General features: G+C 37.5%; 2 protein-coding genes across 8 annotated transcripts in view; one reads left to right on the forward strand and one right to left on the reverse strand.

Annotated features, from left to right (window-relative positions):
* Nucleotides 372-2,782, reverse strand: LOC109330750 (ycf20-like protein). Of its 2 annotated transcripts, XR_002105704.1 has the most exons (3): nucleotides 2,247-2,782; nucleotides 1,012-2,035; nucleotides 372-522 (listed from the first exon to the last, which is right to left on the reverse strand). XR_002105704.1 is itself a non-coding variant. In XM_019565033.1 (2 exons), exons 1-2 carry the CDS (start codon nucleotides 2,411-2,413, stop codon nucleotides 1,594-1,596), a joined length of 609 nt encoding a protein of 202 aa, XP_019420578.1. In that variant the 5' UTR covers nucleotides 2,414-2,782; the 3' UTR covers nucleotides 372-1,593. The 2 variants fall into 2 exon arrangements, 1 of the variants encoding a protein (XP_019420578.1); XM_019565033.1 differs by having other exon boundaries at nucleotides 372-2,035.
* The window catches only part of LOC109331523 (protein EXECUTER 1, chloroplastic-like), a 17,606-nt gene continuing 9,681 nt past the window's right edge, over nucleotides 5,455-13,379 (forward strand). For all 6 annotated transcript variants that reach the window (XR_002105804.1, XR_002105802.1, XR_002105803.1 and 3 more), the window contains exons 1-4: nucleotides 5,455-5,927; nucleotides 6,938-7,054; nucleotides 7,185-7,250; nucleotides 7,848-7,954. Coding sequence is in view for 1 of the 6 variants with exons in the window: in XM_019566069.1 (XP_019421614.1) it covers nucleotides 5,520-5,927; nucleotides 6,938-7,054; nucleotides 7,185-7,250; nucleotides 7,848-7,954 (698 nt within the window). In the remaining 5 variants the exon portion in view is untranslated. The remainder of the gene's footprint in view (nucleotides 5,928-6,937; nucleotides 7,055-7,184; nucleotides 7,251-7,847; nucleotides 7,955-13,379) is intronic.

A 13,379-nucleotide genomic window follows, 5' to 3' on the forward strand; every position in this document is an offset into this window, starting at 1 on the left:
TCCACAACTTTTTTTTGCTACTATGGTCTCTTTTGGTTAAATAAGAAATGACTGTTTTCCAACAAATGTCACTCCTAAAAATCAAACTCTTACTTTTTGGTCATCCAAATTATTTAAGGGAGAAACAACTCTGAATAAACTTTCTACATTGAGATATTAAAATCAGCTCTATGACTTAATGTAAAAAATCTGAAATGATTTCCTTCTAGTGTGTGGCTACTAGCTAGGGACAGGGTTTTTCTTCTGTGCTTGTTGGATCTTGATGCAATCGTGTTCCTTGTCTCTAGAAATATTATTGTAAGACTGGTTGAGTGGACCATTAAGGTCCAATTATAGTATTAGACAAAAGAGTATCTCATCAAAGGGGATTACAATGTAACATAGAGAGTCTGTTTTTTGTTTTGTTGATTTTATAATTATTCTTAATTACATTCACCTTGTGGTTCTTTGTTTCAGGCTCTTGATCTTTCTGTGGACCTGAGTGCTGCAAGTGCTGCAACTGAAGAATAAGGTTGCTTGAATCTATATACACACACACGTCCAAGTATTAGAAAGAAAGCTTTTTATCTTCATTATCTAATAGTGAGAGAGCAATAAAAAGATAAAAATCTTTGTAACTATTGCTCGAGGGGCAATTTATGCCTCATGTGGTTGCATTCTTTAACTCATGTCAGCTATTTTTCAGTCAATATGATTGTTGTCATGATTTTCCTGTTATCATGAAATCTATTTCATTACCCAAAAAACTAAAAACATGTGACTGTGATATACAGTAAGATCATAGCAAATACGTGGTATACTGCTGCAAATTAAAATTTGCCTTCCAAGAAAACTGAGGTTCAAATGAAAACATGTAAAGCTAGATCTTTTAATCCCTACAAACTTTTCTCATCAAGCTTAGCATTAATAATAATAATAAAACAAAAAAATTCATATGTCTACTTACTAACACAATGACTATGCAAGATTATATAATGTGATACTTATGAGATTAACAAAGTAATCAATCACCTTCCTCCTAGATTCAGTTCAAGCAGAGGTCTTCACTATTTCTAGTTTCCATTCAAGGCACCAGGAATTGAATCCTAAAATTTCAACCTGTTGCTTCATAATGCATACCACTCCCAGCACTTAATGAAGGTACACCATCTGTTGCTATATATATATTAACAAAAGGAGCAATACCACATTCATAATTTTTTATATTCACATTGGTGCATTATTGCATAAGTAGCTCCATATAAAGATATAAAATTCAGGTAGCTCCAAAGCCCCTTACTTCAAAAGTTTCCTCTTAAACTCAGCAACCAGAACAGATTTGCAAGAGAAAATGAAGTCAGGGGTCATGCTATGCATATGCAAGTACGTAGCACTATGCACAGAGCCACGAAGTTATTAAGCAATCTTCATATATACTACTCATATATATCACAATTACATGTACACAATTACTTTAAAACTTGGTAGCATAAAGAGAAGGAACGCCAAACTTGAGGGTTACCAGAGTTTATGAAAAAATAAGATATTGCATAGGGGCCAAGATACAGCAATAAATTGAAAGGAGAAAGCGAGACCGACACGTTTTGGGGGTCCTTAGCTGCCTAACTTAAAAGCATCCACAAAGAGGCCTAAACATATACCAGCTTTCCAATAGTTCATCATCATTAGAAAAGACTGCAGCCTCCTAGTCCTTACAGTAGGTGGCTTTTTATACATTAACATACCAATCCCCTCGATTGCAGCCACTACAACACCAGCAACCAGAACATCCCAATCGCCGGTTTGTCCAAGGATTGTAGCTAGTGCATTTGCTGTGTAGAAACCCAAAAGTAGCAGGAATATTTTCATAGGGAAGTTCTTTCTAGCTGAGTTCAGCTTTTCTAGAAGTTGTCTGCCACCTGCAGCCACTATCCTACCCAATCGAGTACCGCCAAAATTGGAATTATCTTCGTTGAGGTTTTGTTGGTCACCATTACCGGACATTCCACCTGTGTTCAAGGCAAAAGCTACTCTCCACCCAGATTTTATCAGGAAACTGATAATGCACAGATACAGAGAAGAAACATTCAGATATTATCATGCAAATTAACTTGTGAGAGGAAAAAGGAAAGTACCCTGTACTGCTAAAGATGCATAATTTCCATATTTAAAATTTTATGATGACAGACTTGGTAGCATAAACTATCAAATGGGTGATTTTTGGATAAGGGAAAACACAACATGCTGAAATGGGTTCAAATTTTTACCAGTTATAGAGAGCAGGTGAAGAATTCATTCCAACTTTTAGAGTTAGCCCAGTGAAACTTGGCTTACAGAAACAGCTATGGATTCTAGAAGTTGCGGATATACATGATTTTTGGGAGCTTCCATTCTCTGTAATTGATAATCTCCAATGCAGATTCATGGATCCCATGCTATATATAAGTCTTGAGAATTGTTTTACAGCATTTCACAGGACCCTAATCTGCACAAGTTAAAAGCCTTAAGAACTTTGATGTAAAACTTTACATCATGCATCACTAATTAAATTACAAACAACAAGATAAACTTTAAAATTAGAATAACATATTGGATGGGATATAATTGGGTATAGTATTCCTTTGGTGCTTCACTACAAAGTGGGTCAAATCCCGAAATTGAGCAAAATAGTGTCTTGAAAACAAGAAAACAAGAAAACCCTGGAAATTATCGAAAGCTCAGGATTTCGAAGTGGGGTTCAATTTGAATGCAAAAAAGATAAGACAGGAAGATGATCCAGATTAGTTTTTTAAACTTATCTCACTCCTTGTAGGGAAATTAAATGTTTGAATTAAAATTAATAGTATCTAAACTATTAGATATCCCTATATTTGATAACTATGGAGTAAATTCAAAAAACTTTACCTAACTAAATCCCCACCCAAAAGATAATATAGTCATTACCGTCACATTATTACGATTTAATTTCACGCCATAATTATACTTTGTCAACACAATCACAATATTATGGCATCACCCACCACATCACCGAGTCTCCACAACTTTTTTTTGCTACTATGGTCTCTTTTGGTTAAATAAGAAATGACTGTTTTCCAACAAATGTCACTCCTAAAAATCAAACTCTTACTTTTTGGTCATCCAAATTATTTAAGGGAGAAACAACTCTGAATAAACTTTCTACATTGAGATATTAAAATCAGCTCTATGACTTAATGTAAAAAATCTGAAATGATTTCCTTCTAGTGTGTGGCTACTAGCTAGGGACAGGGTTTTTCTTCTGTGCTTGTTGGATCTTGATGCAATCGTGTTCCTTGTCTCTAGAAATATTATTGTAAGACTGGTTGAGTGGACCACATTATTAAATCATTTACTTTTATTGGATTGGCTAAAATGCATGATGTCCATTGGATCAGATTTGAACTGTTGTAACCATAAGATTTGAACCAGTGTTGTGAAACCCGAGCCGGACGTCAAACCGGCAGAGGTCCCATATTAGGTTTAACCGGTTTAAATAGTTAAAGCGTCTGGTCTGACCGGGTGATTTCATACATGATTAATAATTTTTATTTATAAATATATAGTTATATATAAATGTAAAACTTTATATAATTAATAATTATGTATAATTATATTGAAATAATACTTCTTTATCTTTTTTGGATCGTAGTAAAATAAAATATTAGAACATTGTCCAATTTTTTAATTTTTAAGTGAGTCGTCCGGTTTACTTCCCGAGTTAATCCGGTTTAACATGGTCGGACCGGATTTTTTCCGGTTCAAAGCGGTCCAACTCTCATTCAGTTAAGATGGCAAACCAGAGCCGTTTTCAAGTCCGGTCAGCGATCAGACCGGTCAGACCGTCCGGTCCGGTCCAGTTCCAACAACACTGATTTGAACTAGTTACAGGTCCTATTTCCTTTGTTTTCTGGCACTTACATCATAATTGTTTTGTAATCACTCACACTTGTGACTACCTCGGTTTTGACTCGTCTAATTTTGCTCTGAACATGTTCACTTGGCTTATCATCGTTAGTGTTGCTATAATAATAATTAGTAAAGCAACCTCCATTAAGAATCCCATCTGCAATAACTTTTAATATCTAATTTTTTTATCAACAATTTAATTTACAATATTTTTTTTATAAAATAATCTAAATATTGATATTATATGAGTTTTTTATTATTAAATTTTAAATAAAAGTAATATATATGAATGATGTAGTTATCCTACAAAAAAAAAAATTACACTAAAGTATATAAATATTAAACTAATATGGGGTTAAATATGTTTAGGAACTATTTAGCAACTTACCAATTTGTCACATACACAAAATCTTAAAACATTACACAATGACTTAATTTTCCAAGAAGCAATTTAGATTCAATGAAATTGACTCTTCACTCAAAGGGCTTTTGATCTACTAACATTTTTAGACACCAATCCGAATCCCTCAATATGTTGTTAAATATGTAAATTATGTTTGATTTTTATTAGGGTAAAAATGATAAATAGGATATGTAATTTTATGAGAAATTGATATAATATATTTTTCCCTGTATAATCTAGAGTTTCCCTTCAAATTTCATTGTAAAAAACTAGTATTGACAATTAAGGTCGTTCTTCTTACTCTGTTCGTAACCATACAATGCCCACTTAAATTAAGGTGGACATGAGCATGCCCAATTTTAAATAAGGTATGAAATATCATATTCTATCCGTCATAAATATGGGCAGAGCAAAATCCGCATTAAATAAAATTACAAAATATATATACAAATGTATATACACTAGGGATACAAAGTAAACAATACATATCATGCATATAAATATACAAATGTATTTATTATCATAATAAATAATTATACAAATAGAACAATACAAGTGCATATATATAATATAGAATATACATAGTACATCATTTGCATACAAAATACAAAAAGAACAATATATGGATATATAATATACAAAATATAAATGTATATATATAATAAGAAAATTATAGTATTTTATCATATTTGATATATAAATTCATATAACAAATGGAATACATTTTCTCACATTTGACAAAATACATATACATTTGTATATTTGATATTAAATATTTTATCCAATAATGTCCGAATGCTGCCCATTTGTAATGACCATAATGAATATGACATGTTGGGCACATACATTTTAGGGCGATGAGTTCATTTTTCATGTCGTGTCCGCCTAATAAATATGTACTGGTGAACCCCATCCACAAGCATTGCTCAAATTGGTAATGATATAAAGAAGTAATATCTTTTAAATTCTGGTTGTGTAGTTTAGTAAGACATTGCACGACTAAATGAACATATAGTTTGTTGATATACTCTAATAATAAAGTAAAAAATAATAAAAATGAAGTGTGATGGAATTAAGGCAGAAGAGAAATTTGATCCTTGTCCACTTGTTTTTGGTCTCAACAATGTTTTTGGTGTATTACCAATTTCCCTAAAAAACATTCACATAAATTATCCACTTCTTCTTCTTCTTCTTCTCTGAAAATCATCTCAATATGATAACTTCAATGATTCCCACACCTTCAAACCTAAACTTCTCAAACCATAATCTCTCTATCACTTTCCCTCTCTCTCTCAGAACACCTTCACTTCTTCAATTCCATTCCCAATCCCAATCCCTATGCCGCTGCCATAACTCCGCTTCCTCCTCCTCCGATGATGACAAAGGCGCTAATCTGCGATGGGACTCGCTGCTCAATGGCTTTGTCAGCAACGCAATCAAGCAATTCGATTCTTACGTAAACTCCTTCACCAACCGCAACTCTGACACCTCCGCCGCCGCAAAAGGTGAACCGGAAGATGGCGGTGATGATGATGATGATGATGGAGAATGGGATTGGGATCGGTGGCGCGTTCATTTCCAGGAGGTTGATGAACATGAGCGTATTGTCTCTGTTCTCAAGGTACGTCCAGAAATGTAAACCTGTTGTTTCAATTTTTTTGGTTTTTGGTGCAAATTATATTTGATGATAGATATTGTGAATCCATATTGATGTGTTCTTTTGGATGGAAGAGTCATTTTGATTTTGTTGTGTGTTAGGGGAAATATAAATTGTGTTAAAATTTTCATATTTTGTTGAAATATTTAATCATTATTCGTTAGGAAGTTACATTGAGTTACACTCGACATTCCTCTTGTTTTGAATGCAATTTTAGAAACAAGAGCAGTATCATTGAGGAATGGTGTATTATAAACAGAATTAGGAAATATGGTAAGAGAGCTTGCTAGAGCTAGAAACACCTTCACAGAAATCCAAAAACTAGAGTTTCATCATTACACAACTCTAGGATAGTGGATACCCTCTAATCGACACAATATGCCATCTTTTTACACAAGTGTATATTATGTTGTTATGATTATGATTGATATTCGTCTTATTTTTTTCCAATGCTTTGATGACCTTTGCAATGTAATGAAGCTATTTGCAACATCCTCTATCCACTCAATGAGTTTTGTTGGTGATTCTATTAATTAATGGCCGACTTTCTTTAATATGAAAGTCTTCCCGGAATTATAGGTTTGCCCAAGAAGCACACTACCATTGGATGCTTGTGTAAATGGCCTACCCTAAAAGCAATCAGGTTAAGTAATTGCTTGTGTAAATGGCTGCTAGTAAGCAATTTACTTTGGTTTGCTGAAGACTGTAGGTTGTGAAATTAGAAATACTCTGCTTTCAGTTAACAGTTATGTAAATGATGTAGTCTGGAGGAGATTTTCTTGAACATTAATGGCAGGACCTTAATATTGCAAGGAGAAAATGACTATTAATGCTATTAATCTTGTTTTATTTGTCCAAGTGAACTATGTGCCTCACTCAAATAGAATTCCGTTGACCCTTTTTATTATACAGAGCATTGTTTGACCTTTTGGTTTAATGGTGCTTCATTGCTGACATGATTTTGTCCTCAACAGTCTCAGTTAAATCGTTCTGTGTATTTGGAGGATTACAAAGATGCTGCTAGACTTAAGGTGGCAATTGCAGCTGCAGCTACCAATAACAGTGTTGGAAGAGTGATGTCTCATCTCAATGTAGGAACTTTGACTTACATGATGCTTTTCTGACGAGTGGAAGCTTTTTATACGGAATTCAGTTTTCATGCTTCTTTACCATCCTATATACATTTTTAGGTAATATATAATATATTTTATAATCTTTCAGAGAGCCATAAAGGAAGAGCGGTACACAGATGCAGCCTTTTTAAGAGATAAAGCTGGTGCTGGACTTGTGAGTTCTCATATAATTTGTTTGATAACAACTTGCATAATGTCTTAGCATTGTGAGTGTGGTGGAAATAGAATGTCAGGTGCAATGTCAAAGTGTGGCCTTGATTATACTTGTAGCTTGCTTAAATTGTTGTTAATTTGGTAGAAAATTTGTTTGTGCCATCAAAGCAAGACTTCCCTCACTACTTTATTCTTTGTTATGAGTTCTTGTGGACATAATTTATTCTTAGAGCTTGCAATCTTTAGCTGAATCAGATGGCAGTCAATATCTGGAGATATCAGATAAAAACCATTCACAAGCTTTCCTATTACTGTGTTTGATTTACTTATTATTATGTTTTTAGCTTTCAGGGTGCATTTTATTGCGCTACTTTGGTTGTGCAATAGTAATAGTTTTAATTCATTTACATATGAACTTGGGGTTTGTTTCTTTTTATTTTTTGGTTAAATGGATTAATGCTTTGGTGTATCATTTTAGTTTTGCATGCTTTACTAATAAGTTGCACTGTTTTAACATCTGGTTTTAACTTGTAATGTTGTTAACTCTTGATTTTCATTAAGAAATTGTTTAAAGTTACATGTGTATGGATTCTTGCAGGTGGGTTGGTGGTCTGGTATTTCAAAAGATGTTAATGATTCACATGGTCTAATTATTCGCATAACTCCAGAGCATGGAAGATATGTGGCAAGGAGTTATAGTCCAAGGTAATTTCAATAGCTTTGTGCGTGTCAGCAAATTTGCCTCTTTCATGTTAGGAAACACTTATTTCAGAAAAGATGCTTCACCACTTTCACTCTGTACTACTGAGGAATGAATCATGTGAATGTCTCAAAAACATTTTGGATAGAGTTCCATTAGCTTAAATATGTGGCAAATAGTAGTTCATTATTTTATGACTCATTTTTTCTATTTATACCCAACCTGAATCTATTATGATTGTTCTGTAATAGATCAGTTTGTTGTATGACATAATTTTGATTAGTGGCAGGTTTAAGTTGCTTTGACTTCAATTCCCTCTTTTCAAAATGTGCCTGTGTATTGGTGATGGGCAAATTTTTAGCGTAGTTTGTCTCTTTTCTAATCTTGACTGTCTTCCAAAAATTAAGGTGGTATTGTTTAAATTGCTATGTGGATCAGTAGCTATCACCTTTGACCAATTTGATGAGCTAGCTGTTTATCATCATGCTTTCTTTAGCACCATTAAGAGCCTGTTCACATTTATAACATATTAGCCTAGATGAGAAACTTATCTATAATGGAATGAAGTGATTAACTAGAAGATTGGAATTTCTTAAATAGTAGAGATAATTATTGTTTGGAGAGTCTTAGTGATAGGTTAAGTAGACAAAGACCTATTGTAAAAAATGTATATAAGAGAGGGAAAAGAGGGGTGTGGCTAAGGGATAGCAATGTTACAGCTATGCCCTTAGGTAGTTAGAGGGTTAGTTGGGAAGTTTGCCTATAAAGCAGACTGAATTTGGGAGGCTATCCTCATGCTCATCCTCATTCTCGTCCTCATCCTATCCTCATCCTCGTCCTCATCCACATCGAATCCTCATCCTCTTTGTCGTCCTCATCCTATCCCCATCCTATCCTCGTCCTNTCTTGTAAACATCTTCTTCATACTAAATCTAATAAAGCAAGTTAGAACCCTGGCAGAATCATTGATTCTGGGTGGGGGCATTTCTTTTCTACACATTTCTATTAAATTTCTTTCTAATAAGATACCAGTGTTATCACTGGTATCAGAGCACCATTCTGGTGCCTGAGGGGAGTGAGGAACACCACGACGAGGAGGATTGCGCATGGTATCTACCAGAAGGATGGCTAAAGAGAACGATAGTTGGATGCAAGATCGTGAAGAGATGAAACAAGAACGAGAGGAAACCAGACTGAGATTTGAACTCAATGAAGCAAGAACGAGTAAATTGGAGAATCTGCTGGAAGCAATTGCCACCAAGCTAGGGATTTCTAGGGAAAATGAATCAGTAGGGTTGGGGAGTGAGAATGAGGAAGAAACAGAGACGCACAGAGCACACTCTGGACGTGACAAATGGCGTAAAATGGAGATCCCTGTTTTCGTAGGGGATGATGCGTATGGTTGGGTGCAACGTTTGGAGAGGTATTTTCGTCTACGGGGTGTAACTGATGAAGAGAGGATGAAGGCCACCATGGTGGCCCTTGAGGGAAAGGCTCTCAGTTGGTTCCAGTGGTGGGAACGTTGTAACCCCTCTCCATCGTGGGATGGCTTCAAGATGGCAGTAGTAAGGCGTTTTCAACCGTCAATGGCCCAAAACCCCTTCGAATTGTTGTTAGCTTTGAAACAGGAAGGCAGTGTGGAAGCATTTGTGGAAGAATTCGAGAAGTATGCAGGGGCCTTACAAGAGGTGAACAAAGATTATGTCAAGGGGATATTTCTGAATGGGTTAAAAGAGGAAATTAGGGTTGAGGTGAAGTTGTACGAGTTGGGCACCTTACCTGAGATTATTCAGAAGGCGATTCTAATTGAGCAGAAGAATATGGTCACTGGAAGAAGGGGGAATTATAACCCTAACAAATCTGGAACCCCTTACAGGGGAAGTTCCTTCAACAGAGTGGTTTCAGTGGAGAACTCTGGGGTGGATTCTTTTAGGAGGGAAGGTTCTGGAGGGGGTAGTTTTACTGGTAGCAGTAAACCTCCCCAAGATCTAGAAAGAATTAAAGCTAGAGGGGATTACAGGAGGTTAACAAGTGTGGAGATGAGGGAAAAAAGAGAAAAAGGACTCTGTTTTAGGTGTGATGAGCCCTATACTAGGGATCACACCTGTAAAAACAGGCAATTGAGGATGCTGATTCTGGCTGAAGATGAAGAAGGAGAAGAGGAGTTAGAATATGGGGAGGAACAGGAGGTGGCAAAACTCTTTCAATTATCCCTCTACTCAATGAAGGGGCTCACCTCTACCAAGTCCTGGAAGCTTAAGGGTGAAGTACAAGGGAAAGCAGTGGTGGTTTTGATAGATTGTGGGGCTTCTCATAACTTCATTGCTAAAGAGCTAGTAGAAAGGCTTAAACTCAGGGTGGCAGAGACTAAAGCCTATGTGGTGGAAGTAGGGGATGGTCATCAGATCAGGTGTCAAGGCAAGTGTCGGTGGAAGTAGGGGATGGTCATCAGATCAAGTGTCAAGGCAAGTGTGCTCAACTCAATCTGAATCTTCAAGGCTTGAGGGTGGTTCAGGATTTCTACTTGTTTGGGTTAAAGGGGGTGGATTTGGTCTTGGGTATAGGTTGGCTAGCAGGGTTGGGAGAAATCAAAGCAGACTTTGGTAAGATGATCTTGAACATTAAGGGTGAGGATTCTGTAATTACCTTGGTAGGTGATCCTGCCTTGACTAAGAGTGAATTATCAGTGGGTGCTCTTATGCAAGTCCTGAAGCAGGAAGGAGCAGGGCTGTTCATTCAGTGTGGTTCAAGGGAATCAGACCAGAGTAAGGAGGTGGTGCCAGAAGAAGTACAGAGGTTGCTACAACAACACCAAGCAGTGTTCCAAGATCCTCAGGGTCTACCCCCCTCCAGGAACCATGACCATGCTATACACCTGAAGGAAGGAGCCCTTATTCCCAACCTTAGGCCCTACAGATGCCCTTATTATCAGAAAGCAGAGGTGGAAAGATTGGTGGATGAGATGCTGGGAGCAGGGGTCATTAGACCAAGCATAAGTCCTTACTCCAGCCCTATTATCTTAGTGAAGAAAAAAGATGGGGGGTGGAGGTTTTGTGTGGATTATAGGGCCCTTAATAAGGTTACAACCCCAAACAAATTCCCTATTCCATTGGTAGAAGAGTTGCTAGATGAGATTGGGGGGGCTCAGGTATTCTCCAAGCTAGATTTGAAATCAGGGTACCATCAAATCAGAATGAGAGAGGAAGATGTGGCTAAAACTGCTTTTAGAACTCATGAGGGGCACTATGAGTTTCTAGTCATGCCTTTTGGCTTGACCAATGCCCCCTCTACCTTCCAAGCCCTTATGAATGACATACTTAAGCCCTACTTGAGGAGGTTTACCCTAGTCTTCTTTGATGATATTTTAGTCTATAGTTCTGACTTGGCCTCCCATGTACAGCACCTGCACACTATATTGTCTCTATTGGCTCAACATTCCCTTAAAGCTAACCAGAAGAAATGTAGCTTTGGTCAGTCAAGGATTGAGTACTTAGGGCACATAATCTCAGGTGAAGGGGTGGCTGCTGACTTAAGCAAGGTGGAGGATATGCAGAGTTGGCCTCAACCCTCTAATATCAAGGGATTGAGAGGTTTTTTGGGCTTAACAGGGTATTACAGAAGGTTTGTCAAAGACTATGGGAAGATTGCAAAACCCCTTACTAATCTCCTCAAGAAGGATGCCTTTAGCTGGTCAGGTGAGGCTACTCAAGCCTTTGAGAAGTTGAAGGGGGCCATGGTGGAGTTACCTTTGCTGGCCATACCTGACTTTAATAAGGAGTTTGTGGTGGAGACAGATGCATCTAGTTCTGGTCTGGGGGCAGTGTTGATGCAGGGGGGTAGGCCTCTGGCCTTTTGGAGCAGGGGATTATCTTCCAGAGCCCAGCAAAAGTCTGTCTATGAAAGAGAGCTTATGGCTCTGGTTCAAGCCACTCAGAAATGGAGGCATTACTTAATGGGGAGACACTTCACTATAAAAACAGATCAGAAAAGTCTCAAGTTTTTAACTGAGCAGAAATTATTCACAGAAGAACAATTTAAGTGGGCTGTCAAGATGGTAGGGCTGGATTTTGATATTCAATATAAACCAGGGACTGAAAATTCAGCTGCTGATGCTCTCTCTAGGAAGGCCATGTATTCTGCTATTTCTATACTGTCCAGTGAAGAGATTAACTCATGGGGGGAAGGTCTACAAGAAGATCCAAAATTACAGAGAATTTGTCAAGAATTGATGGTCAACCCTGGGGCACATCCTCATTATGAGTGGANATCCAAAATTGCAGAGGATTTGTCAAGAATTGATGATCAACCCTGGGGCACATCCTCACTATGAGTGGAAAAAGGGGATACTTTATTACAAAGGCAGGGTTGTACTACCCAAGGGGTCCCCTAGAATCCCTATTATTATGGCTGAATGCCATGAGACTCCAATGGGAGGGCACTCTGGTCACTTCAGGACATATAAAAAGGTTGCTAGCTTCTTATATTGGGAAGGGATGAAGGCTGATGTCAAGGCTTATGTGGAAGGGTGTGAAGTGTGCCAGAGACATAAATATTCTACTCTGGCTCCAGCAGGGTTATTACAGCCTATTCCCTTGCCTCAACATGTCTGGACTGATGTATCTATGGATTTCATTGGAGGTTTGCCTAGGGTCAGGGGTAAGGACACAATTCTGGTAGTGGTGGACAGGTTAACTAAGTATATGCATGCCTTTGCTCTGGGTCACCCCTACACTGCCAAGGATGTGGCCTCTGTTTTCATAGAAGGGGTGGTTAAACTTCATGGTTTCCCCTCTTCTATCATTTCTGATAGAGATCCTTTGTTCTTAAGTCATTTTTGGAAGGAATTGCTAAGGGTGTCAGGAACCTTGTTGAAGTTTAGTACCTCATACCATCCTCAATCAGATGGACAAACCGAGGTAACTAATAGGTGCATAGAAACTTATTTGAGATGCTTTGTTAGTCCAAGACCCAAACAGTGGTTGAGCTGGTTACACTGGGCAGAATTCTGGTTTAATACCAACTACAGTAGCTCTGCTAAGATGACTCCTTTCAGAGCCCTTTATGGCAGAGAGGCTCCAACACTACTGAAGGCAGGGGCTATTCCTACCAAGGTAGAAGAGGTGAATAACTTGTGCCACCAGAGGGATGATGTGTTAGAAGAACTTAAGCAGAACCTACTTAAGGCTCAAAACCTTATGAAACAACAAGCTGACAAACACCGAAGAGAAGTGGAATTTGCTGTTCAGGATTGGGTTTACCTCAAGTTGCAGCCTTATAAACTAAAATCCTTGGCTAGAAGGACCTGTGCTAAGCTAGCCCCTAAGTACTATGGACCCTATGAGGTAATAGACAAGGTAGGGACAGTGGCATACAAACTAGCCTTACCAGCTCATGCCAAAATCCATCCTGTGTTTCATGTGTCCCTCCTAA

The sequence above is a fragment of the Lupinus angustifolius genome, chromosome LG17, assembly GCF_001865875.1.
Source record: "Lupinus angustifolius cultivar Tanjil chromosome LG17, LupAngTanjil_v1.0, whole genome shotgun sequence".
NCBI lineage: Eukaryota > Viridiplantae > Streptophyta > Magnoliopsida > Fabales > Fabaceae > Lupinus > Lupinus angustifolius.